Source organism: Scyliorhinus canicula, chromosome 11, assembly GCF_902713615.1.
Source record: "Scyliorhinus canicula chromosome 11, sScyCan1.1, whole genome shotgun sequence".
NCBI classification, from domain to species: Eukaryota; Metazoa; Chordata; class Chondrichthyes; order Carcharhiniformes; family Scyliorhinidae; genus Scyliorhinus; species Scyliorhinus canicula.
In genome coordinates this window covers 2,523,058-2,550,333 of record NC_052156.1, presented here as the reverse complement: position 1 = coordinate 2,550,333, position 27,276 = coordinate 2,523,058, and the positions used below count along the sequence as shown (strand labels likewise).

The following is a 27,276-nucleotide window of genomic DNA, read 5'->3' as shown; positions in this document are numbered from 1 at the left end:
TTCAAAGGCATTTGAAGACTAAGCGTGGCGAGTTCGAGGACAAACCTTTGGATTGTTTTCAAAGGATGCAGCGAGAACTTAAATCTTCGGCTGAAGTCCTCAGCAGGAATGTTACATTGAACGACAAAGTACAATTAGCCACTTACAGGATAGCTTACCGTGTAGCTAAAGAGAAAATGCCTCACACTGTAGCAGAGAGATTAATTCTCCCTGCAGCATTAGATATAGTTCGTACGGTCATAGATGAGAGGTTCATTGAAAAAGTGAAATGCATCCCACTTAGTGATAGCACAGTGGCTCGCCGAATTTCTGATATTGCTGAGAATTTAGAAGCCCAGCTTATTTCTCGTTTGAAATCAGCGCAGGCATTCTCAATACAACTGGATGCAAAGACGTTTCAGATTGTGAAACCTTGCTAGTTTACATTAGGTATGTTTGGCACAATGAATTTGTTGAAGATTTGCTGTGCTGTCTGAAATTACCAACCCGCACGACTGGCGCAGAGATTTATGAAGCAGCATTGAATAGTTTCACGGTTGGAAAGTGTGGACTCGACTAGGTTCATTGCAGAGGAATCACAGGCAATGAAGCAGCCAACATGATTGGGAAAAACAGTGTAGTTATGATAAGGATTAAAGAGGCAGCTGGTCAGGACATTATTTGGAATCACTATTCTATTCACTGCAAAGCATTGGCATTGAAAGGAATTTCATCCAATCTTGAAGTGAACTGTGAAAGTTGTGAATTTTGTTAAACGCAGCACACTCTATACCAGACTTTTTAACATTCTGTGTTCCGATATGAGGGCCGAGAACACATTTATTGTTCCACACAAAAGTATGTCATTTACATACATACATAGATACATAGAAGGTAGGAGCAGGAGGAGGCCTTTTGGCCCTTCCAGCCTGCTCCACCATTCATCACGATCATGGCTGATCATCCAACTCAATAGCCTAATCCTGCTTTCTCCCCATAGCCTTTATCCCATTCTCCCCAAGTGCTATATCCAGCTGCCTCTTGAATATATTCAATGTTTTAGCATCAACTACTTCCTGTGGTAATGAATTCCACAGGCTCACCACTCTGTGTGTGGAGAAATGTCTCCTTATCTCTGTCTGAAATGGTTTACCCTGAATCCTCAGACTGTGACCCCTGGTTCTGGACACACACATCATTGGTAACATCTTCCCTGCATCTACCCTGTCTAGTCCTGTTAGAATTTTATACGTCTCTATGAGATCCCCCCCTCATTCTTCTGAACTGTCCCACACAGAAGTATATTGGCTGTCGAGGGGTAGGGTGTTACTCAGAGTTTATGAACCAAGGTACCAAATCCACACTTTCCTCCTTGCGAAATTGTCCACTATCGCTGATTTGTTTGCTGATGAAACTTGGATGCTAACTCTGTCTGACCTTGCAGACATCTTTTCAATTCTAAATGAACTGACCCTCCAATTGCAAGGGAAGGATGATGATTGCTTTCAGCACTGTGAAGAAACCAAAACTTTCCAAAACTCATTGAAAGTTTGGCAATTGCGAATTCAAAGCCAAAACTGCTACAGGTTCCCCACACTGCTACGACACATCGAAGAAAACAGCGTTAGTAAGGGAACTGTCAGTAGACTGGCAAACCTTATTCAGTTGCATCTGGCTGCCCTGATCAATGGTTTTGTCTGTACTTTCCAGAGAAGTTTAGGATTTTGAGAGAGAAGAGGTGGGTGAAAACACCCTTTTGAGCCAGAGACTCCAGAATCAGTTGTTAACCTGCAGCTGACTCCAAATGAAGAAACTGAACTTCAGTGCCTCAGCTGTGACAGCACATTAAAAACACAGCACAGGTTAATGAGGCTGTCAGCATTCTGGAGCCGTTTCTCCAGGGAGTATCCAGTGCTGAGTAAAACAAGCATTTTGTTGTTTTTGCCCTTCACAATGTGCGAGGTTGGATTTTCCGTCCTCACAGGCCAGTGCAGAGGGAGCTTTACTCTGTTTCTAACCCGGTGCTGTACCTGTCCTCGGGGTTTTTCACTCTGTGTCTGTATTTTCTCCCTCCCCGCGGACACACACTGACTCCTGACCTAATCTTTCAGCTCACCCCCGCTCTGGGACGGTCAGTCCAGGGCCCCCAAAACAAGACCCACCTGAGCTGTTGCTGACGTGAATCATTAGTGCGATGGGCATAGTCCTCCTCCTGTGTTGACAGATCGCTCTTGTTTATGAACAATTTGTTTGTCTCTGTCCACACGCAGGTGCTCAATGGAAAGTGGCCAATGTCGCTGTCGGAGTCACATGGTTGGAAGACAATGTACCCAGGTGGATTCTGGGTATTTCTTCATGGCTCTAGACCAGTACACGTATGAGGCAGAGTTGGCTCAACACAGCATGGTGAGTACATCCTGTATACGGTGGAGGGTGCGGTGAGTACATCCTGTATACGGTGGAGGGTGCGGTGAGTGTGTGTCCTGTATACGGTGGAGGGTGCGGTGAGTACATCCTGTATACGGTGGAGGGTGCGGTGAGTGTGTGTCCTGTATACGGTGGGTGTTTCAGTGAGTGTGTCCTGTGTACGGTGGACTGTGCGGTGAGTGTGTCCTGTGTACGGTGGACTGTGCGGTGAGTGTGTCCTGTGTACGGTGGAGGGTGCGGTGAGTGTGTCCTGTGTACGGTGGACTGTGCGTGAGGGTGTCCTGTGTACGGTGGGTGTTTCAGTGAGAGTGTCCTGTGTACGGTGGGTGTTTCAGTGAGTGTGTCCTGTGTACGATGGGTGTTTCAGTGAGAGTGACCTGTGTACGGTAGGTGTTTCAGTGAGTGTGTCCTGTGTACGGTGGACTGTGCGTGAGTGTGTCCTGTGTACGGTGGGTGTTTCAGTAAGTGTGTCCTGTGTACGGTGGGTGTTTCAGTAAGTGTGTCCTGTGTACGGTGGGTGTTTCAGTGAGTGTGTCCTGTGTACGGTGGGTGTTTCAGTGAGTGTGTCCTGTGTACGGTGGGTGTTTCAGTAAGTGTGTCCTGTGTACGGTGGAGGGTGCGGTGAATGTGTCCTGTGTACGGTGGACTGTGCGTGAGTGTGTCCTGTGTACGGTGGGTGTTTCAGTGAGTGTGTCCCGTGTACGGGGGGTCTTTCAGTTAGTGTGTCCTGTGTACAGTGGAGGGTGCGGTGAGTGTGTCCTGTGTACGGTGGGTATTTCAGTGAGTGTGTCCTGTGTACGTTGGGTGTTTCAGTGAGTGTGTCCTGTGTACGGTGGGTGTTTCAGTGAGTGTGTCCTGTGTACGGTGGACTGTGCGGTGAGTGTGTCCTGTGTACGGTGGAGGGTGCGGTGAGTGTGTCCTGTGTACGGTGGACTGTGCGTGAGGGTGTCCTGTGTACGGTGGGTGTTTCAGTGAGAGTGTCCTGTGTACGGTGGGTGTTTCAGTGAGTGTGTCCTGTGTACGGTGGAGGGTGCAGTGAGTGTGTCCTGTGTACGATGGGTGTTTCAGTGAGTGTGTTGTGTGTACGGTGGGTGTTTCAGTGAGTGTGTCCTGTGTACGGTGGACTGTGCGGTGAGTGTGTCCTGTGTACGGTGGGTGTTTCAGTAAGTGTGTCCTGTGTACGGTGGAGGGTGCGGTGAATGTGTCCTGTGTACGGTGGACTGTGCGTGAGTGTGTCCTGTGTACGGTGGGTGTTTCAGTGAGTGTGTCCCGTGTACGGGGGGGTCTTTCAGTTAGTGTGTCCTGTGTACGGTGGAGGGTGCGGTGAGTGTGTCCTGTGTACGGTGGGTGTTTCAGTGAGTGTGTCCTGTGTACGGTGGGTGTTTCAGTGAGTGTGTCCTGTGTACGGTGGACTGTGCGGTGAGTGTGTCCTGTGTATGGTGGAGGGTGCGGTGAGTGTGTCCTGTGTACGGTGGGTGTTTCAGTGAGTGTGTCCTGTGTACGGTGGGTGTTTCAGTTAGTGTGTCCTGTGTACGGTGGGTGTTTCAGTGAGTGTGTCCTGTGTACGGTGGAGGATGCGGTGAGTGTGTCCTGTGTACGGTGGACTGTGCGTGAGTGTGTCCTGTGTGCGGTGGGTGTTTCAGTGAGTGTGTTGTGTGTACAGTGGAGGGTGCGGTGAGTGTGTCCTGTGTACGGTGGACTGTACGGTGAGTGTGTCCCGTGTACGGTGGACTGTGCGTGAGTGTGTCCTGTGTACGGTGGGTGTTTCAGTGAGTGTGTCCTGTGTACGGTGGGTGTTTCAGTGAGTGTGTCCTGTGTACGGTGGGTGTTTCAGTGAGTGTGTCCTGTGTACGGTGGAGGGTGCGGTGAATGTGTCCTGTGTACGGTGGGTGTTTCAGTGAGTGTGTCCTGTGTACGGTGGGTGTTTCAGTGAGAGTGTCCTGTGTACGGTGGGTGTTTCAGTGAGTGTGTCCTGTGTACGGTGGAGGGTGCAGTGAGTGTGTCCTGTGTACGATGGGTGTTTCAGTGAGTGTGTTGTGTGTACGGTGGGTGTTTCAGTGAGTGTGTCCTGTGTACGGTGGACTGTGCGGTGAGTGTGTCCTGTGTACGGTGGGTGTTTCAGTAAGTGTGTCCTGTGTACGGTGGAGGGTGCGGTGAATGTGTCCTGTGTACGGTGGACTGTGCGTGAGTGTGTCCTGTGTACGGTGGGTGTTTCAGTGAGTGTGTCCCGTGTACGGGGGGGTCTTTCAGTTAGTGTGTCCTGTGTACGGTGGAGGGTGCGGTGAGTGTGTCCTGTGTACGGTGGGTGTTTCAGTGAGTGTGTCCTGTGTACGGTGGGTGTTTCAGTGAGTGTGTCCTGTGTACGGTGGACTGTGCGGTGAGTGTGTCCTGTGTATGGTGGAGGGTGCGGTGAGTGTGTCCTGTGTACGGTGGGTGTTTCAGTGAGTGTGTCCTGTGTACGGTGGGTGTTTCAGTTAGTGTGTCCTGTGTACGGTGGGTGTTTCAGTGAGTGTGTCCTGTGTACGGTGGAGGATGCGGTGAGTGTGTCCTGTGTACGGTGGACTGTGCGTGAGTGTGTCCTGTGTGCGGTGGGTGTTTCAGTGAGTGTGTTGTGTGTACAGTGGAGGGTGCGGTGAGTGTGTCCTGTGTACGGTGGACTGTACGGTGAGTGTGTCCCGTGTACGGTGGACTGTGCGTGAGTGTGTCCTGTGTACGGTGGGTGTTTCAGTGAGTGTGTCCTGTGTACGGTGGGTGTTTCAGTGAGTGTGTCCTGTGTACGGTGGGTGTTTCAGTGAGTGTGTCCTGTGTACGGTGGAGGGTGCGGTGAATGTGTCCTGTGTACGGTGGGTGTTTCAGTGAGTGTGTCCTGTGTACGGTGGGTGTTTCAGTGAGTGTGTCCTGTGTACGGTGGGTGTTTCAGTGAGTGTGTCCTGTGTACGGTGGAGGGTGCGGTGAATGTGTCCTGTGTACGGTGGAGGGTGCGGTGAGTGTGTCCTGTGTACGGTGGACTGTGCGGTGAGAGTGTCCTGTGTACGGTGGACTGTGCGGTGAGAGTGTCCTGTGTACGGTGGAGGGTGCGGTGAGTGTGTCCCGTGTACGGTGGACTGTGCGTGAGTGTGTCCTGTGTACGGGGGACTGTGCGTGAGTGTGTCCTGTGTACGGTGGAGGGTGCGGTGAATGTGTCCTGTGTACGGTGGACTGTGCGTGAGTGTGTCCTGTGTACGGTGGAGGGTGCGGTGAATGTGTCCTGTGTACGGTGGACTGTGCGGTGAATGTGTCCTGTGTACGGTGGACTGTGCGTGAGTGTGTGTTCCCTTTGTGTGACACAAACCCAATAAGAGAAGGTCGCTCAGAAAAGAAAAAGTAGAATTGACTTCATCTGAATTTCCCATTATTTACCACCTACTTCCTTCGGATGCCAAATCTTGAGGTGGGCAGTGTTTTTGTTCATCGTCCCACCATCACCCTCTCGAGTGACCATTGTCCATTTGTGATCTCGGCTGGAACGAAGAGCTTCATTGTGTAATTTTTCCGTGAGGGAATCGGAATGAACCCATCTCTGTTCCTGCTCCATTCTCTCGGGAATGCAAACTCAGATACACACGCACGAACATACCTAATTACACATCTGACTGTCTTTATTTCACTGTTCTCAGAGACTAATTCTAACCTGACACTAACGTGAGACTGACCGGTCTGACCATGTCCAGGAAGGTCCACTCGGTGAATATCAATGTTTCATTGGCTCTTCCTCCTGACATTCAGACCAATACTCCCTCTGAGCTGTGCAGGGTACGTGACTGTCCGAGACTTGGGGATGTCCAGCACTGTGAACAAACAGGCCTTGCACAAACAACACTCCCGTTATTATGCCCATTAACACAGCCGTGTTTCAATTTTAAAGGGACCACATTCTGCAGCAAGTGAGCCTCACAGTAAACAGGAGTTACAGGCAACACAATTTGAATGTGCAAGGCGCGATTGTCTGTTTCGGGAATGTCTGCCTTCCAGTCTCGATCGGCAGCTCTGGGACAGGATTGACCGGAAATCCACACAGTAACAAGGCTGAATTTGTCTCACAATATTCCAGAGCAACGTCCCGCAATGTTTCAGAGGCTGAGAAAGCAGCTGGAACACAAAACGATTCTCAGTAATGATGACCATGAAACTAACGTTGATTGTTGCAAAAACCCATCTGGGTCACTAATGTCCTTTAGGGAAGGAAATCTGCCGTCCTTACCCGGTCTGGCCTACATGTCACTCCAGACCCACAGCGATGTGGGTGACTCTTAACTGCCCCTCAAGGGCAATTAGGGATGGGCAACAAATGCTGACTTTTCCAGTGACCCCCCCACATGCCGTGAAGGATTAAAGGATACAGCAAATTCCAACCACTGAGAGATAACGTGGAGCGACAGTGCGTTTACTGTCGTCTCTTTGTACCTCAGTCCCTCTAATCCCCTGATGCAGTCACAGGAGGTGTTTGATCTCAACTCTCTCTGAAAGGATTAACCTCCCTTTGTTGGGAGATCGGAATCAGATACAAAATCCACAGACTGGAAACGGTGACCCTCATTCTCAAACTAACAATATGTCAATTTAAACTTTCTGTTCTGTGACTGACTTCTTGGCTAATCACAGTGGCTGCTTGCTTTGCTCACTTAAATCCCCGATGGAGCTAAATCTCTCAAAACTTCCTAAATCTACCGACATTTCACAATTTAAATTCATTTAATGGAGGGAGTGGAGGGAAATGAAATGGAAACAAGAGTAAAAGACGGAGAGGGTGAGACAGCTGGAGTCGCAGTGGTCGAGAGAGACAGTCAGACAGACAGAGAGACAGAGAGAGATATTGAGAGAGAGAGAGAGAGATGCACCCACCATGCATCCTGCACACTCTCCCCATGCACCCTGCACCACACCCCCATGCATCCTGCACACTCTCCCCATGCATCATGCACACTCCATGCATCCTGCACATTCTCCCCATGCATCCTGCACCCCCCCCCCATGCACCCTGCACCACACCCCCATGCATCCTGCACACTCTCCCCATGCATCATGCACACTCCATGCATCCTGCACACTCTCCCCATGCATCCTGCACACTCTCCCCATGCACCCTGCACCACACCCCCATGCATCCTGCACACTCTCCCCATGCATCATGCACACTCCATGCATCCTGCACATTCTCCCCATGCATCCTGCACCCCCCCCCCATGCACCCTGCACCACACCCCCATGCATCCTGCACACTCTCCCCATGCATCCTGCACACTCTCCCCATGCATCCTGCACATTCTCCCCATGCATCCTGCACACTCTCCCCATGCATCCTGCACACTCTCCCCATGCATCCTGCACACTCTCCCCATGCATCCTGCACATTCTCCCCATGCATCCTGCACATTCTCCCCATGCATCCTGCACACTCTCCCCATGCATCCTGCCCATTTTCCCCATGCATCCTGCACATTCTCCCCATGCATCCTGCACACTCTCCCCATGCATCCTGCACACTCTCCCCATGCATCCTGCACACTCTCCCCATGCATCCTGCACACTCTCCCCATGCATCCTGCACACTCTCCCCATGCATCCTGCACATTCTCCCCATGCATCCTGCACATTCTCCCCATGCATCCTGCACCCCCCCCCCCCCCCCCCCCCCATGCATCCTACACATCAGTCCCGGTCCTGCCCAGGTGTAACCCTGGGACATCAGTCCCGGTCCTGCCCAGGTGTAACCCTGGGACATCAGTCCCGGTCCTGCCCAGGTGTAACCCTGGGACATCAGTCCCGGTCCTGCCCAGGTGTAACCCTGGGACATCAGTCCCGGTCCTGCCCAGGTGTAACCCTGGGACATCAGTCCCGGTCCTGCCCAGGTGTAACCCTGGGACATCAGTCCCGGTCCTGCCCAGGTGTAACCCTGGGACATCAGTCCCGGTCCTGCCCAGGTGTAACCCTGGGACATCAGTCCCGGTCCTGCCCAGGTGTAACCCGTCCAGTTTGTACTAGTCCGACCTCCCCATGTGGAGTGTCACAGGGATTGGTGCCAGGACCTCAACTAATTACAATCTATATGAATGACTTGGATGAAAGGGTCAATGTCTGGCTACTAGGTTTGTTGATGGCACACAGATAGGGAGGAAAGTAAGTTGTGAAGAGGACGTAAGGATTGGAGGTCAAGGGATGGAGGCAGGTGAGGTGAGTGGGCAAAATAATTTGGCAGATGGAACTTTAGAGGGAAAATGTGAACTTGTCCACAATGGCAGGAAGAGTAAAAAAGCAGCAATTTATTGAAATGGAGAGAGATTGCAGAACTCTGAGGTACAGAGGGATCTGGGTGTTCCGGTTCATGAATCACAGAAAGTTAGTTGAGCAGGATCAGCAAGAAGGCCAATGGAATGTTGCCATTTATTGTAAGGGAAATGGAATATACAAGTGTTTTGCTGCAGTTGTACAGGGCGTTGGGGAGATGACGGACAGAATCCTCTGGCGCTCGCTGGTGTCAGGATTCTCTGCTCCCACGGCTGGGAAGCTGGGAAGCTAGAGAATCCCATCCCCATCTGGAATGCGGTGTACAGTTTCAGGCTGCTTCTTTAAGGGCATGATTGGAATAGAAGCCGGTCAGAGAAGGTTCACACAACTGATTCCGCTCAGGAGGGAGCTATCTTTTGAGGAAAGGTTAGGTTGGTTGGACCTGTAATCTTTGGAGTTTAAAAGAATGAGAGGTGATGGAGTTGAAAGATATCAGATGCTGAGGTGGCTCGACTAGCGTGGATGCTGAGAGACTAGAACGAGGGGACACAGTTTAGGGTCTCCCATTAAAGACGCCGATAAAAACAATTGTGTTCTCTTACAGGGTCATTAAAAACTCCCTTCTCCAGAGAGCGGTGGAGGCAGGGTCAGTGAATATTGGTCAGGCTGAGCTACATAAGGTTCTTGACTAACAAGGGAATCACAAGATAAATGAGTCAGACGGGAAAGTGACGTTGAGGCCACGATCCAGTCAATCATGATATTGAACAGATTTGAGGGAGCGAATGGCCTCCTCGTGCTCTTAATCCATACGTTTGTATGTTCACATGAGGTGGAGTTTGATTTCTGGCCTGATGTATTGTGCGATGTTCTTAAGTCCTGTAACAATCCAACAATGTTTTGTTTGAACGATTGGCTGATAATCAGAGTAGCAGTTGTATTTCGCTGTATCTGTTTGCTTTGTTTTTTAACCATTAACTGTTTCTTATGATCAGGGAGCGACTGTTTCACATCGGGAGCACACGGGAAGTCACCCTGTCACCTGGACTGGATCTGGATTTGCTCGGGTTCCAGAACGTGGCGTGTTGCAATTCCAGATCAACAACATCCCGTATTCTATGGAGTACGACTTGGTGATTCGCTACGAACCACAGGTAATTAAAGAGGGAGTTACATTGTATTGGAAAACAGAAAGTGTCTCTGACACAAGTATGTAATGGGCGGATTCTCCCCTCTCGCCTGGTTGGAAATCTTGTGCACAGAGGCTGCTGGCACCACACCTGTGGGGCGCTGACATTGGGGCTGGAGGCTAAGGGCCTATGCCCAGGGGCAGAGATGGAAAACAGACCCACATATCGTACAGAGTAAAGCCCCCTCTATACTGTCCCCATCAAACACTCCCAGGACAGGGACAGCACGGGGTTAGATACAGAGTAAAGCTCCGTCTACACTGTCCCCATCAAACACTCCCAGGACAGGTACAGCACGGGGTTAGATACAGAGTAAAGCTCCTTCTACACTGTCCCCATCAAACACTCCCAGGACAGGGACAGCACGGGGTTAGATACAGAGTAAAGCTCCGTCTACACTGTCCCCATCAAACACTCCCAGGACAGGTACAGCATGGGGTTAGATACAGAGTAAAGCTCCCTCTACACTGTCCCCATCAAACACTCCCAGGACAGGGACAGCACGGGGTTAGATACAGAGTAAAGCTCCCTCTACACTGTCCCAATCAAACACTCCCAGGACAGGTACAGCACGGGGTTAGATACAGAGTAAAGCTCTCTCTACACTGTCCCCATCAAACACTCCCAGGACAGGTACAGCATGGGGTTAGATACAGAGTAAAGCTCCCTCTACACTGTCCCCATCAAACACTCCCAGGACAGGTACAGCACGGGGTTAGATACAGAGTAAAGCTCTCTCTACACTGTCCCCATCAAACACTCCCAGGACGGGTACAGCACGGGGTTAGATACATAGTAAAGCTCCGTCTACACTGTTCCCATCAAACACTCCCAGGACAGGTACAGCACAGGGTTAGATACATAGTAAAGCTCCGTCTACACTGTACCCATCAAACACTCCCAGGACAGGTACAGCACGGGGTTAGATACAGAGTAAAGCTCCCTCTACACTATCCCCATCAAACACTCCCAGGACAGGTACAGCACGGGGTTAGATACAGAGTAAATCTCCCTCTACACTGTCCCCATCAAACACTCCCAGGACAGGTACAGCACGGGGTTAGATACAGAGTAAAGCTCCCTCTGCACTGTCCCCATCAAACACTCCCAGGACAGGTACAGCACGGGGTTAGATACAGAGTAAAGCTCCCTCTACACTCCCCCATCAAACACTCCCAGGACAGGTACAGCACGGGGTTAGATACAGAGTAAAGCTCCCTCTACACTGTCCCCATCAAACATTCCCAGGACAGGTACAGCACGGGGTTAGATACAGAGTAAAGCTCCCTCTACACTGCCCCCATCAAACACTCCCAGGACAGGTACAGCACGGGGTTAGATACAGAGTAAAGCTCCCTCTACACTGTCCCCATCAAACACTCCCAGGACAGGTACAGCACGGGGGTTAGATACAGAGTAAAGCTCACTCTACACTGTCCCCATCAAACACTCCCAGGACAGGTACAGCACGGGGTTAGATACAGAGTAAAGCTCCCTCTACACTGTCCCCATCAAACACTCCCAGGACAGGTACAGCACGGGGTTAGATACAGAGTAAAGGTCCCACTTCTAGTGTACATAATTTTCTGTTTTCTGTCTCTTCACTGTTTTGTTTGGGATTAGAGAGAGGGAAACTAGTTTGCTAATACTTCCTGAACTATAGCCTTGGGCCATTCCCTGGATAATCTGAGTGCCAAACATCAGCCACATGGAGCTCTGCTTTCTCGCGGCATGTGAACAAAATCTGATCAAGAGCCCCACCCTGTGGATAAACTGATATTGCAACACCTTCTCTGGACTGGATTTGCAGGAGGAGCTTAGGTTACTGCAATAGTTGACACACTCCACCCAGGATGGTCAGTGAAAGACTAATTTCACCCCCGCAGCTGGTGCTGGGTTGGAACGCAGTCCCTGGTTTGAAAGGAGTGCGTTGCCTGTCGCAGCCCCTTCTGCACTGTAAATTCTATGATCTGTGATCAGTCCCTGATCTATCGGCACTGTGCACAGCGATAGACACTTTTACATTGTTCCCACAACCCCTGCATTCAGTAGCTCAAACGAACCTGGTTTCCTGATTAAACATTTTATAACCCTAATTATTCTGTAAATTTGGAATTTACAATCGGAACCGAATGCAGGGTGGATGTCCCATAATATCACCAGGGCTAAAACGTTTAATTAGGAGGAAAATTTACATATTCCTTTAGTACGATCCCAGACCATTCCACAACAGTTGCTAGGATACCTTCCAGAACCCCCAACATTTTATTTCATTGGTAGGATTGCGAAGAGAGGATAATTTGCTTCAGAAACGACTCCACGCACAAATAGAGACGTGATATATTAAAACAAATGTTATTATAAACACAGGATTAAACATTGTCCAAGAAATTACTTACAATTACCAGTTAAACAATGCTTGACAATAAAATGAACAACTTTAATTCCTTAACTGCTGTCTTTTTAAAATCTCCAATCAAGCAAAACCCATCTCAGGTCAAAACCCAATTTCAATAATAATCTTTATTAGTGTCACGGTAGGCTTACATTAACACTGCAATGAAGTTACTGTGAAAAGCCCCTAGTCGCCACACTCTGGCGCCTGTTCAGGTACACAGAGGGAGAATTCAGAATGTCCAAATTACCTAACAGCACGTCTATCAGGACTGTGGGAGGAAACCGGAGCACCCGGAGGAAACCCACGCAGACACGGGAAGAACGTGCAGACTCCGCACAGACAGTGATCCAAACCGGGAATTGAACCAGGGACCCTGGTGCTGTGAAGCAACTGTGCTAACCACTTGTGCTACGTGCTGCCTTTTTAAATACAGTTCGTATTTATATGAATACCTGCTGTATAGAGGCATCTTGGAGAAACTGTTTTGAGAGAGAGAGATCCTTCAGAGAGAAGTCTGCAGATTCCTGCTTGAGTCAAATGACAGTTAACTTCTGAGCATTTGGCAAAAAGCTCCAGTCCAGTTCACAAGAACTGCTACAGCCCCTGGGTCCTCCCATTAACTACATCATGTCTAGCCCACTAATGTGGTTCTGATCATCTTGCAAAGGCTAACCACGGGAGGTTGCTGTGTGCACATTGGCTGCCCTATTGCCTACAACACAACAATGATGACCCTTCAATTTGTGGTAAAGCACTTTGGAGCGTCCTCTGGACATATGTATGAAATAGGGACAAGAGGAGGCCATTCAGCCCCTTGATGCTATTCTGCAATTTGATAAGATCACATCTGATCTGATTGTGGCTTCGGCTCTACTTTCCTCTCTGACCCCTCATACCCTTTGGCTCCCTTGTCCAGAGGCCATCGAAATGTAAGTCTTCCTTTTAAAGTCGTTGATTAGACTTTTCTTAAAGCAAGTGCTTTATAAGACAATTCCAACAGAGATTCTGGACAAACCTCTTGAACCCGAGAATGGTGAGAGTGTGGAACTCACTCCCACAGGGAGTGGCTGACGTAAGAAGGATCGATCCACTTAATGGGCAAACGCGAGGGAGTGAGGAATAGCGGGAGAAGGAGGTAAGATGAAATGAAGTCGATTGGGAGGAAGCTCATGTGGAGTATGAATACTAGCATGGCCCTTTCGGGCTGAATGGGCTCTTCTCCTGCTGTAAATACTTGTAATTATGTGTCATTTTATGTTTTCTTATTACAGTTTCCAGAGGATTGGGAAAAAGTGTCTGTTTCCATTCTCCGACCAGGTCCAATTCCCACCAGCAGCCCGTGTGGGAATACCATTCCTGCTGATGATCTGTTAGTCACAACATTGCCATCAGGCTTCAGGTAAGGAACCTGAGGTCGTCGAAGGACTTCTGTCCGAGTTGGTGAATATTTGGGTGTGTGGGGTCACAATGTTTACAAATATCCGATTAGAGATTCCGTTAGTTTTCGAGAGCCTATTCTGTACTTCTCTCTCTCTCTCTCTTTTTCTCTCACTCTCGGCCTGAGGGACCCTCATTACCACAACTCTGAGGCTGAGGGACCCTCATTAACGCAGCTCAGTCTGAGGGACCCTCATTAACACAGCTCAGTCTGAGGGACCCTCATTAACACAGCTCAGTCTGAGGAACCCTCATTAACACAGCTCAGTCTGAGGGACCCTCATTACCACAGCTCTCAGTCCGAGGGACCCTCATTAACGCAGCTCAGTCTGAGGGACCCTCATTAACACAACTCTCAATCTGAGGAACCCTCATTAACACAGCTCAGTCTGAGGAACCCTCATTAACACAGCTCAGTCTGAGAAACCCTCATTAACACAGCTCAGTCTGAGGGACCCTCATTAACACAGCTCAGTCTGAGGAACCCTCATTAACACAGCTCAGTCTGAGGGACCTTCATTAACGCAGCTCAGTCTGAGGAACCCTCATTAACACAGCTCAGTCTGAGGAACCCTCATTAACGCAGCTCAGTCTGAGGAACCCTCATTAACGCAGTTCAGTCTGAGGAACCCTCATTAACGCAGCTCAGTCTGAGGAACCCTCATTAACGCAGTTCAGTCTGAGGAACCCTCATTAACGCAGCTCAGTCTGAGGGACCCTCATTACCACAGCTCTCAGTCTGAGGGACCCTCATTAACGCAGCTCAGTCTGAGGGACCCTCATTACCCTCATTCGCGTAGTTCTCAGTTACGATGTTGTTGCCACAATCTGAATTTATTTATTCTCAACTTTCAGATATGTGGTCCTCCCTCAGCCGGTCTGCCTTGAACGTTCAGTCAGCTACACAATCCGGCTTGAATTCAAACGTTACATTTCACGAGAAAGGATTCCTAATGCCTATATTCTTGTGGATTCTGTAAGTAACGGAATTGAATAGAGTCTGGTGTGTGTGTGTGTGTGTGTGTGTGTGTGACATGAAGAGAGTCTGGTGTGTGTGAAATGAAAATGAAAATCGCTTATTGTCATAAGTAGGCTTCAAATGAAGTTACTGTGAAAAGCCCCTAGTCGCCACATTCTGGCGCCTGTTCGGGGAGGCCGAATGGAGATGGTGTATGTATGTGTGATATGAATAGCAGCTGTTTATTCATAGAATTTACAGTGCAGAAGGAGGCCATTTGGCCCATCGAGTCTGCACCGGCTCTTCAAAAGAGCACCCGACCCAAGCCCATACCTCCACCCTATCCCCATAACCCAGAAACCCCACCTAACACTAAGGACAATTTGGACCCTGTGTGCAATTTAGCCTGGCCAATTCACCTAACCTGCACATCTTTGGACTGTGGGAGGAAACCGGAGCACCCGGAGGAAACCCACGCACACACGGGGAGAACGTGCAGACTCCACACAGACAGTGACCCAAGCCGGAATCGAACCTGCGACCCTGGAGCTGTGAAACATTTGTGCTAACCACTATGCTACCGTGCTGCCCTTTATATATATATATTTTTTTTTTAAGGGCCTAACGTATGTTTAATCATTTTTTCCTTTTATAAGATAAAGATGCATGGCATTAAGGGTAAAGTAGTAGCATGGATAGAGGATTGGTTAATTAATAGAAAGCAAAGAGTGGGGATTAATGGGTGTTTCTCTGGTTGGCAATCAGTAGCTAGTGGTGTCCCTCAGGGATCCGTGTTGGGCCCACAATTAACATAGATGATTTGGAGTTGGGGACCAAGGGCAATGTGTCCAAGTTTGCAGATGACACTAAGATGAGTGGTAAAGCGAAAAGTGCAGAGGATACTGGAAGTCTGCGGAGGGATTTGGATAGGTTAAGTGAATGGGCTCGGGTCTGGCAGATGGAATACAATGTTGACAAATGTGAGGTCATCCATTTTGGTAGGAATAACAGCAAACGGGATTATTATTTAAACAATAAAATATTAAAGCATGCCGCTGTGCAGAGAGACTTGGGTGTGCTAGTGCATGAGTCACAGAAGGTTGGTTTACAGGTGCAACAGGTGATTAAGAAGGCAAATGGAATTTTGTCCTTCATTGCTAGGGGGATGGAGTTTAAGACTAGGGAGGTTATGTTGCAATTGTATAAGGTGTTAGTGAGGCCACACCTGGAGTATTGTGTTCAGTTTTGGTCTCCTTACTTGAGAAAGGACGTACTGGCGCTGGAGGGTGTGCAGTGGAGATTCACTAGGTTAATCCCAGAGCTGAAGGGGTTGGATTATGAGGAGAGGTTGAGTAGACTGGGACTGTACTCGTTGGAATTTAGAAGTATGAGGGGGGAATCTTATAGAAACATATAAAATTATGAAGGGAATAGATAGGATAGATGCGGGCAGGTTGTTTCCACTGGCGGGTGAAAGCAGGGACATAGCCTCAAAATAAGGGGAAGTAGATTTAGGACTGAGTTTAGGAGGAACTTCTTCACCCAAAGGGTTGTGAATCTATGGAATTCCTTGCCCAGTGAAGCAGTTGAGGCTCCTTCATTACATGTTTTTAAGGTAAAGATAGATAGTTTTTTGAAGAATAAAGGGATTAAGGGTTATGGTGTTCGGGCCGGAAAGTGGAGCTGAGTCCACAAAAGATCAGCCATGATCTCATTGAATGGCGGAGCAGGCTCGAGGGGCCATATGGCCGACTCCTGCTCCTAGTTCTTATGTTCTTATGTAAATCTTGTTGGGAATTCAGATCAGAGGGGATGGAGGCTCGGGCAGTTGCATGCTCCTCCTGTAGGATGTGGGTGGTGAGGGATACCACTGGTGTCCCCGCTGACTATACCTGCGGGAAGTGCACCCAACTCCAGCTCCTCAGAGACCATGTTAGGGAACTGGAGCTGGAGCTGGATGAACTTCGGATCATCTGGGAGGCAGAGGGGGTGATAGAGAGGAGTTACAGGGAGGTAGCCACACCCAAGGTACAGGACAAGAGTAGCTGGGTTACAGTCAGGGGAGAGAAAACTAACAGGCAGACAGTGCAGGGATCCCTCGTGGCCGTTCCCCTTCAAGACAAGTATACCGTTTTGGAAGCTGTTGGGGGGATGACCTACCGGGGGATGGCCCTAGCGGCCAGGTCTCTGGCACTGAGCCTGGCTCTGTGGCTCAGAAGGGAAGTGGGGAGAATAGAAAAGCAATAGTAATAGGAGACTCAATGGTTAGGGGAATGGATAGGAGATTCTGTGGTCGCGAGCCAGACTCCCGGAAGGTATGCTGCCTCCCGGGCGCCAGGGCCAGGGTTGTCTCGGATCGTGTCTACAGGATTTTTAAGGGGGAGGGGGAGCAACCAGAGGTCGTGGTGCACATAGGCACCAACAACATAGCTAAGAAAAGGGATGTGGATCTAAAAAGTGATTTTAGGGAGTTAGGTTGGAAGCTAAAGAGCAGGACAAGCAGAGTAGTGATCTCAGGATTACTACCAGTGCCACGTGCAAGTGAGGCAAGGAACAGAGAGCGGGTGCAGCTGAACACGTGGCTACAGGGCTGGTGCAGGAGGGAAGGCTTCAGATATGTAGATCATTGGGATATCTTCTGGGGAAGGTGGGACCTGTACATGAAGGACGGATTGCACCTAAACTGGAGGGGCACCAATATCCTGGGTAGGAGGTTTGCTAGAGCTCTTCGGGAGGGTTTAAACTAGTTGGTTTAAACGTGTGTGTGTGTTGGTAAGGGACCAACTTGTGGTGAATCACAGTCCGTGTAGTTCACACTTATTATATATGATGTACTGTGTGTAAGCTCGGTATACGAGCAGTTGCGCGGCTCTGCCCCTAGGGGGAGATGAGGAGTTTGTACTGGGCTCCACTCTTGGCTCCGCCCATGGCTCCGCCCATGGCTCCTCCCACTAACCAGAAGTATAAAGCCCGGCAGTCTGAGCCTGCCTGCCAGTTCAGCTCGGCACAGGCAGGCTCCGTTGTAAGATCATTAAAACCACTGTTCACTTTCCAACTACGTGTCGTGTGAATTGATGGTCACATCACAACTCCAATTTACGCCGACGGGGCCTGCATAGAACGGGCGGGTCTTCGGCCCTTTGTGGGCTGTAGAATCGCCGGGCGAGGGGCGGGGGGGGGGGGGGGCGCCGACCGGCACGGTGCCATTCCCGCCCCAGCCACATCCCCGGCGCCGGAGAAGTTTGCAGCCGGTGGGATTCACGCCGTCCCCCGGCGATCCTCTGACCCGGCGGGGGGGGGAGGTTGGAGAATCCCACCCCAGAGATCATATCCTGGCCTCCTCCAAACCATATTACTGAGGTAATGGTCACTGGAACTGCTATCTTGTCAGTTCTTTGATGGAATGTTGAGAAGAAGCCACTCTGAGGATATTGTCAGTAGATCGGGACCACAGACTGTGGAGCAAAGAGAACTTCCAATGCTGTCATTTCTGTTTGTAGATTGTGCTGGTTCCTCGCTATTCCGCCATGGAGATGTTCATTGCTGGAGATCCTGCCTCCATCAGAAGGAAGGAGACATTCGAGCGTTATCGCTGCCATGACAATAGCATACCAGTTGTCACGCCAACAATGACTGACATCTGTGCCAAGCTGATCAGCAGCATGTCAGCTATAATCCACAATGGGGCACTGCGTAAGTACGAAGCCACGAGTCGTTTGTGTTGTTACAATAGACTGCAATCAAATGTGAATTAAACATCCCTTCCCTCCACCCCTGACACAGTCTGTCTGCAGCAACCTGTCAGGCCCTCCTCCGACAGCTCGTTCCAAACCCGTCTCCTCTCCCACTGAGAAGAAGTAGGGAAGCAGATACGTGGGAATAGCATCACCTACAATTTCCCATCCAACTCACTCAGGCTATCCTTGTCTGGAATGATGTCGCCGTTCCTTCTCTGTCACTGGGTCAAAATCCCAGACCTCGCAAACTAACAGAATGATGGGAAAACCTAAACTAGATGAACTGTTGCAATTCAAGAAAGTAGTTCATCGTCACCTTCTCCAGGGACAATTAGAGAGAGGCAATAAGTTCCGGCATTGACTCCCATATCCGGGGAATATGAATGTTTTTAAATGAGCAGACAGATGGGTCCTATTCAATTACTTCCCACAGATAGTGGCGATTGATCCTGAGGAAGATGAATATGGAATCATAAAATTGCTACACTGCAGCAGGAAGCCATTCGGCCCATCGAGTCTGCACAGACCCTCTGAAAGAACACCCTATCTCGGTCTGCCGAACTCCCCGCACTATCCCCGGAACTCCACCTAACCTCTGAACACTAAAGGGTAATTTATCCCTTGGGTTACGGGTATTGGGTGGATATGTGGGTTTGAGTAGGGTGATCATGGCTCGGCACAACATTGAGGGCCGAAGGGCCTGTTCTGTGCTGTACTGTTCTATGTTCTATGTAACCCCTGGTCCCCTTATTGATCAAGAACCTATCTATCTCTGTCTTAAAGACACTCAGTGATTTGACCCCACAGCCTTCTGCGGCAAAGAGTTCCACAGATTCACCACCCTCTGGCTGAAGAAATTCCTCCTCATCTCTGTTTTAAAGGATTGTCCCTTCAGCCTGAGATGGTGTCCTCTGTTTCTAGTTTTTACCACAAGTGGAAATGTCCTCTCCACGTTCCTGTAAGTTTCAACAAAATCCCCCCTCATCCTTCTAAACTCCAACTAGCACAGACCCAGAGTCCTCAACCGTTCCTCATACGACAAGTTCTTCATTCCAGGGATCATTCTTGTGAACCTCCTCTGGACCCTTTCCAAGGCCCAGCACATCCTTCCTTAGATACGGGGCCCAAAACTGCTCACAATACTCCAAATGGGGTCTGACTAAAGCCTTATACATCCTCAGGAGTACATCCCTGGTCTTGTATTCTAGCCCTCTCGACATGAATGCTAACATTGCATTTGCCTTCCTAACTGCCCACTGAACCTGCACATTAACCTTAAGAGAATCGTGAACAAGGACTCCCAAGTACCTTTGTGCTTCTGATTGCCGAAGCATTTGCCCATTTAGAAAATAGTCTATGCCTAAATTCCTCCTTCCGAAGTGCATAGCCTCACACTTTCCCACATTGTATTTCATTTGTCACTTCATTGCTCACTCTCCTAGCTTGCCCAAATCCTTCTGCAACTCCCCTGCTTCCTCAATACTACCTGTCCTTCTACAGATATTTGTACCATCTGCAAACTTAGCAACAGTGCCTTCAGTTCCTTCTTCCAGATCATTAATGTATATTGTGAAAAGTTGTGGTCCCAGCACAGACCCCTGAGGCACACCACTAGTCACTGGCTGCCATCCTGAAAAAGACCCCTTTATCCCCACTCTCTGTCTTCTGCCAGTCAGCCAATCCTCTATCCATGCCAGGATCTTACCCTGAACACCATGGGCTTTTAACGTATGTAACAGCCTCCTATGCAGCACCTTGCCAAAGGCCTTCTGGAAATCTCAATAAATCAGGTCCACTTGAAAAGGTCAAATTTGCAGAGCTGTATAGAAAGAGTAGGTGTGTTGGATTGGATCAAAATCCTGCAACTCCCATGGGTTTACCTACACCACATGGACTGCAACGGTTCAAGGAGGCAGCTCACCACCCCCTTCTGAAGGATATGCAGGGATGGGCAATAAATACTGGTCTAGCCAGGGACACCCACATCCCAGGAAAGAATTTCAAAAATTGGATAGCTCTCTCACAGAGTCAGCAGAAGTACAATGGGCTGGGTGACCTCTGCACTGTAAGATTCTGTGATTTATTGATGATAATGACGCATTGATTTTAAACTAGGCACAGGGAGTGAATGTCCTGATTGCTTTGTGTGATTTCAGCCTGTCAGTGTGACCCTCAAGGCTCTCTGAGTTTGGAATGCGAGTCTAACGGTGGGCAGTGCCGATGCAAGCCCAGAGTAATCGGCCAACGTTGTCAACAATGTGCTCCTGGGACGTACGGCTTCAGCACAATGGGATGCCAGGGTAAGGGATCCTGGGCATTTTGTGTTTGCGGTAACAATCTCCATTCAAAACTGCTGTGGTCTTTGTTATTGACCAGAATGTTGAGGTCAGTAGATTTTGTAGTTTGCCAATGGCATCATGGACAGTGCAGGAAGTTGAGGCACAAATCTACTGGATCACAAATGATCCAGTTCAATTGTGAAATGGGACCAAGGGGCTGAATGGTCTGCCACTGTCCCTCTGCACTGATCTTCCTGTGTAATTGTGTCCTTATGTGCTGCTGTTTTGATGAATAAACAAATATCAATGGATTCCTCTGACAGGTAAGCCTGCATTCAGAAGAAGCAAGGGCATGGAGGTTTAAGCTGATTGGTAGAGGGGACATGAGCAAAACATGTTTACCCAGAGGGTGGTGGGCGTCTGGAATTCACCGCCCGAGTTGCTGATTGAGGCTGAAACTCATGTCGGAGGTACCTGGACCTGCGTCTGAAATGCTGGAAGCTGTGGTCCAGGGGGCTGCAAAAGGGGATGAAAATGAGCGAGCTTGTTTTCCTTTTTTTGGGTCGGTGCAGAGGTGATGGGCTGAATGGCCTCTTTCTGCACCGTAACTCCTCTGTGGTTCTGTACAGCCTAAAAGAGGGGAGAGTGGGATTTACACGCACACTGAGCTGTTGCCTGAAGGGGTAGTAGAAACAGTTTCAACACTTTTTTAAAGGTGGGAATTGAAATAATATTTGAAAACTCCGGAGGAGGAGTAGGGGGAATGTGACAAACGAATGTGATGCCATTGGCAAACAACAAAATCTACTGACCTCAACATTCTGGTCAATAACAAAGACCACAGCAGTTTTGAATGGAGAATGGCTTCCTTCTATAAACTAATATTCAAAGCGATCTTCGCTTTGTGAGAATCTATGGTTTAATGGACAAACTCTTTTTCTCTCTGTCCGCAGCCTGTAACTGTCACCGGGAAGGGTCGGACATCACCATCTGTGACCAAATCAGTGGACAGTGCCAGTGCCGGATGGGGGCATTCGGCAGGCAGTGTAGCCAGTGCCAACCAGGCCACTGGGGCTTCCCAAACTGCCAGCCGTGTGAGTGCAATGGGCACACAGAGGAATGTGACCAACAGACTGGAGCTTGCATCAACTGTCGAAGTAACAGTTTGGGCCAAAACTGTGAGCGGTAAGGTCTCAATCCAACTCACTCATCTCCTTGGCTATACACGCATTGTGTACCATGTAGAGACGGAGGCTGCATCACCAACGGGATGTGGGTTACACCATTGAATGGTGAGGCTTCCACAACAGGAGAAGGCCAATGTGGCCATGCCAGCACTTGCTAAATCCAAAACTAATTCCTCTCTTCCATTCTCTCCTCATGGCCTTGTATGGATTCCAGACTTATCCCACTATCTATCCAGAGCCCTGACCAAGCCCAAACTAATCAAAGTGCCCTCAGAAGACTTTTGATAATGACGCACACAGGTTAGAAAGCAAATGTAGAGCACATGACTTAGGGGGTCTATATCGGCATTGATTGAGGATGGGGTAACGGACAGAAACTGAGAGTCTGCATAAATGGGTGTTTTTCTGATTGGATGTGACGAGTGGAGTCTCCCAGGGGTCTAAGCTGGGGCCTCCGCTTTTTACAATTTCCATCAATGACTTAGACGAGGGGAGTGAAAACACGGTAGCTAAATTTGCAGGTGGCGCAAAGATAGGTAGGAAAGTATGTTGTGAAGAAGACATACCAAGTTTGCAGATGGATAGAGATAGGTTGAATGAGTTGGTAAAACTCTAGCAGATGGAGTGTAATGTGAAGAAGTGTTCACTTTGGCAGGGAGAATAAATAGGCTGAGTATTACATCAATCAGACATGACTGCAGAATGCTGAGGTGCAGAGAGATTTGGGTGTTCTCAGGCATGAGTCACAAAGGTTAGTATGCAGATGCAGCAAGTAACCAATAAGGCTAATGGAATTGCAACTCTCTTCCCGCACCAGGCTAATGGAATGCTGTCCTTTATTATGAGAGGAACATAAAAGGATCTTCTACTTTGGTTGTACAGGCCATTGGTGAGATCATGGGTGGGGCGGAATTCTCCGCTCCCCACGCAGCCTGGGAGAATCGCGGGAGGGCCCCCTGACATTTTGCACGCCCCCCTGGCACCCCCAGCGATCCTCCCCCCCCCCCCCCCCCCCACGCTCGGGAAAATCGCCGCTCGCCGTTTTTCATGGCGAACGGCGATACTCCGAGCCCGATGGGCCGAGCGGCCAGCCCTTCACGCCCATTTCACCACAGCAGCAACCACACCTGGTCGCTGCATTCGTGAAACGGGCGCCAGATGCCCGTTCGGGGCATCTAGGGGCCCGATTGGCACGGGAGCACCACGACTGTGCTCGGGAGGGGACAGGCCTGCGATCGGTGCCCACCGATCGTCGGGCCAGCGTCCAAAACGGTCGCACTTTTTCCCCTCCGCCGCCCCGCAAGATCAAGCCGCCACGTCTTGCCGGGCGGCTGAGGAGAAAGACGGCCACCGCGCATGCACGGGTTCGTGCCGTCTGCGCGATGAAGTCATCCGCGCATGCGCGGGTTGGAACCGGCAACCCACGCATACGCGGATGACTTCACAAATGCGCCCGAAGCGCGTCATTCTCGGCGCAACGAGGTTGCTGCCGAGAAAGAAAATGAAATGAAAATCGCTTATTGTCACGAGTAGGCTTCTAATGAAGTTACTGTGAAAAGCCCCTAGTCGCCACATTCCGGCGCCTGTTCGGGGAGGCTGGTACGGGAATTGATCCCGCGCTACTGCGTAAATGTGCTCCCTGAAAGAGTGGTGGAAGCAGGTTCAACAGTAACTTGTGAAAGGAAATTAGATTAATAAATAATTGAAATGGCAAAACATGTTCTTTTAAAAGAGTTAGCACGATGATCTGAATGGCTTCCCAACTATTCTGCATTACAAGCCAGCTGTTTAGCCCACTGTGCTAAACCAGTCCCATGCAAATGGAACTGTGCTGCTAGCTTACCTTGGTCTGCCTTCAAAGCCAGCGATTAGCCCAGTGAGCTAAACAGCCTCTAAATGAAAATCGCTTATTGTCACGAGTAGGCTTCAATGAAGTTACTGTGAAAAGCCCCTAGTCGCCACATTCCGGCGCCTGTCCGGGGAGGCTGGTACGGGAAGACGGAGGCCCGCTCCTAGCCCCCCGGTTGGGGGTGAATTAGGTGCGGGGAGCGGGCTCCTAGCCCCCCGGTTGGGGGTGAATTAGGTGCGGGGAGCGGGCTCCTAGCCCCCCGGTTGGGGGTGAATTAGGTGCGGGGAGCGGGCTCCTAGCCCCCCGGTTGGGGGTGAATTAGGTGCGGGGAGCGGGCCCCAAGGCCGTCCTGAACCTCGGCCGAGTTCACGACGGCCTTCACCAATTCGGCCCCTTGCGGAGAATTCCGCCCCACATCTCAAATACAGTGTGCAGTTCAGGGCCCCTCATTTAAGGAAGGATGTGAATGAATTGGAGGTGGTTCGGAGTAGGTTTACTAGATTGATACCTGGAATGAGCGGGTTGTCTTATGCGGGAAGGTTGGACAGGCGGAGCTGGTTTCCACTGGAGTTTCGAAGAGTGAGGGGTGACTAGATTCATGTCTATAAGATTCTGAAATGTCTGGACAAGGTGGAAGGGGAAAAGATGTTTCCACTTGTGGGTGAGTCCAGAATGAGGGGGAACTGGTTTAAAATTAGGGGTCACCTCTATTGGACACAGATCAGGAGAATTTCTCTCTGAGGTTTGTGTGACTTTGGACCTCTCTGCCTCAGAAGGTGGTGGAGATGAAGTCCCTGGATATTTTTTAAGACGGAGGTAGATTGACTCTTGTTGAGAAAGGCTAGATGGGAATGTGGAACTCAACACAAACATATCAACCATGATCTTATTGAATGGCAGAGCAGGTTAGAGGGGCTGAATGACCTCCTGCTCCTATTTTGTATGTTCATAGATTGGGAAGTGTTGATGTCAAAAGGGTCCTGGGTGTCCGAGATCATCAGTCAGTAAAGCTGCAGGCAGAAGCAGCAACCAATCAAGAAGGCAAATGGTAAAGCAGCGACCGACATGAGCGACCAGGTCCCGGCCCTGGAGTGGGAAGTGGCGAGACTGGGCGCAACACAGGGGAGCCTGAAGGGCAGGGTAGACGACCAGGAGAACAGCTCGAGAAGGCAAAATGTTAGGATAGTGGGCCTGCCAAAGGGGACCGAGGGTAGAAACCCCACAGCATACGTGGCTGCGATGCTGGGCAACTTAGTGGGGAGGAACATTTTCCCCACCCCACCGGAAATGGACAGAGCACATCAGGCGCTGCGCCCGAAGCGCAAGGCAGGGGAACAACCGAGAGCAGTCATAGCCAAACTGCACCGGTACCGGGATAGGGAGACAATCCTGCGCTGGGCCAAGGAAAATAGAGCCTGCAAATGGGAAGGGCACACCATCCAAATTTATGAGGATCTTAGAGCAGACTAACTAAGAGACGGGCTGAGTTCAACAGAGCGAAAGCAGCTCTCTACAGGAGCAGAGTGCGTTTTGGTATGCTGTACCCAGCGAAACTCTGGGTCACATACCAAAACAGGGAATACTTCTTTACAGCCCCTGCTGAGGCGAATAGGTTCGTCGAGGAGCACGGGCGGGAAAACAACCAGCGGGGGGGGGGGGGGGGGGGGGGGGCGTAGGGACGAGGGGCCCCTGGTAAGGGGCAACGACATGCCGACAGGGGGGTGGGGAGGGGCGAGGCCCAGTGAAGAGATCTAGAGTCCTCACCCACCTCAGAAACATGAGGGCCGACATAGTCTTCCTCCAAGAGACGCACCTGAGAGAGCAGGACCAACTGCGGGTAAGAAAGGGCTGGGTGGGACAAACCTACCATTCCTGTTATGGGACAAGGGCCAGGGGGGTGGCGATCCTGATCGGCAAGAGGACAATGTTTAGGGCAACAAAGACGGTTACGGACCCAGGGGGACGGTATGTCATGGTCAGCGGGGCCCTGGATGGGGCGCCGGTAGTTCTAGTCAACGTGTACGCGCCCAACTGGGACGACACGAGTTTCATCCAAAAGACCATGGCAGAAATCCCGGACATAGCGACGCACCGACTAATCATGGGAGGGGACTTCAACTGTGTACAGGATCCAAAGACGGACAGATCAAACCCCAGAACGGGGAAAACCTCAAACATGGCAAGGGAACTCAGTCACTTTATGGAGCAGATGGGAGCAGTGGACCCCTGGAGATTCGCCCACCCGGGGAGAAGGAATTCTCTTTCTTTTCCCCAGTACACAATGTGTACACCAGAATTGACTTCTTTGTGGTGGGGAAAACGGTGCTTCCAGGGATAGACAAAGTGGAATATTCCGCAATTGTGATATCAGACCACGCCCCACACTACATGGACGTGCGGCTGGAGACGGGAAGGGCCCAGCGCCCCACATGGAGGTTGGACGGTGCCTTACTAGCTGACAAGGCCTTCAGCGAAAGGATAGCGCAGGCCATAGCGGAATACACGGAGATCAACCAAAACGGGGAGGTATCATCCTCCACGTTCTGGGAAGCGCTTAAGGCCGTACTAAGAGGGGAAATCATTGCCTACAAAGCGCAAAGAGATAGGGAGGAAAGGGTGGCTGGGCAGAAGCTGGTCGACTCCATACTGGAGGTAGACCATAAATACTCCGAGGCCCCGACCGTAGAGCTCCTGGCGGAGAGAAAAGAACTACAAAGGAACTTTGACCTGCTCTCCACCAGGAAAGCAGTACACCAACTCCGCCAGGCACGCGGGGCCCTGTACGAACACAGAGACAAAGCCAGCCGCCTGTTGGCACACCAGCTGAGAAAGCAGGCAGCCACCAGAGAAATTGCACAAATCAGGGGTACCGGAGGCACGTTGGAAACAGAACCAGAGAGGATTAACAAAATCTTCAAGGCCTTCTACCAAGAGCTGTACACCTCGGAGCCCCCAACGGGGAAGGCTGGGATGAACCGGTTTCTTGATGGACTGGACATACCAGTCGTGGGACAGGGCAGAAAACGGGATCTGGAAGCACCACTAGCACTGGGAGAGATCATGGAGCAGTATCAGCTCCATGCAGACGGGGAAGGCGCCGGGACCGGACGGATTCCCGGCGGACTTCTACAAAAAATTCGCGACAGCGCTGGCCCCGCACCTGCGGGAGATGTTCACAGACTCGCTAGCTAGGGGCACACTGCCACCCACGTTAGTACAGGCCTCAATCTCGCTGATACCTAAGAAAGACAAAGACCCAACGGAATGTGGGTCATACAGACCCATATCTCTGCTGAACGCAGACGCCAAAATACTGGCCAAAATCCTAGCCAAAAGGCTAGAAGACTGTGTACCTGAGGTGGTCACAGAGGACCAGACGGGCTTCGTCAAAGGTAGACAGCTTATCACGAACATCAGGCGCCTGCTGAACGTGATAATGACCCCCTCCGGGGAGAGAACACAAGAGGTGATTGTCTCCCTGGACGCAGAAAAGGCCTTCGACAGAGTCGAATGGAAATACCTCATAGAGGTACTGGAGCGGTTTGGGCTTGGAACAGGGTTCACCGCTTGG

The 27,276-nt window shown here is 50.3% G+C and overlaps 2 protein-coding genes across 2 annotated transcripts in view; one reads left to right on the top strand and one right to left on the bottom strand.

The window, feature by feature from the left end:
* LOC119973626 (laminin subunit beta-1-like) overlaps positions 1–2,181 on the bottom strand; it is a 90,583-nt gene extending 88,402 nt beyond the window's left edge. Inside the window, exon 1 of the mRNA XM_038812007.1 lies at positions 2,142–2,181. Within this exon, the coding sequence (XP_038667935.1) occupies positions 2,142–2,181 (40 nt within the window). The remainder of the gene's footprint in view (positions 1–2,141) is intronic.
* Positions 1–27,276, top strand: part of LOC119973711 (laminin subunit beta-2-like) — a 91,337-nt gene that overhangs the window by 3,141 nt on the left and 60,920 nt on the right. The window contains exons 2-8 of the mRNA XM_038812100.1: positions 2,250–2,385; positions 9,666–9,824; positions 13,530–13,657; positions 14,551–14,671; positions 18,154–18,346; positions 20,547–20,690; positions 21,623–21,854. Coding sequence (XP_038668028.1) covers positions 2,257–2,385; positions 9,666–9,824; positions 13,530–13,657; positions 14,551–14,671; positions 18,154–18,346; positions 20,547–20,690; positions 21,623–21,854 — 1,106 coding nt within the window. The 5' untranslated portion in view covers positions 2,250–2,256. The remainder of the gene's footprint in view (positions 1–2,249; positions 2,386–9,665; positions 9,825–13,529; positions 13,658–14,550; positions 14,672–18,153; positions 18,347–20,546; positions 20,691–21,622; positions 21,855–27,276) is intronic.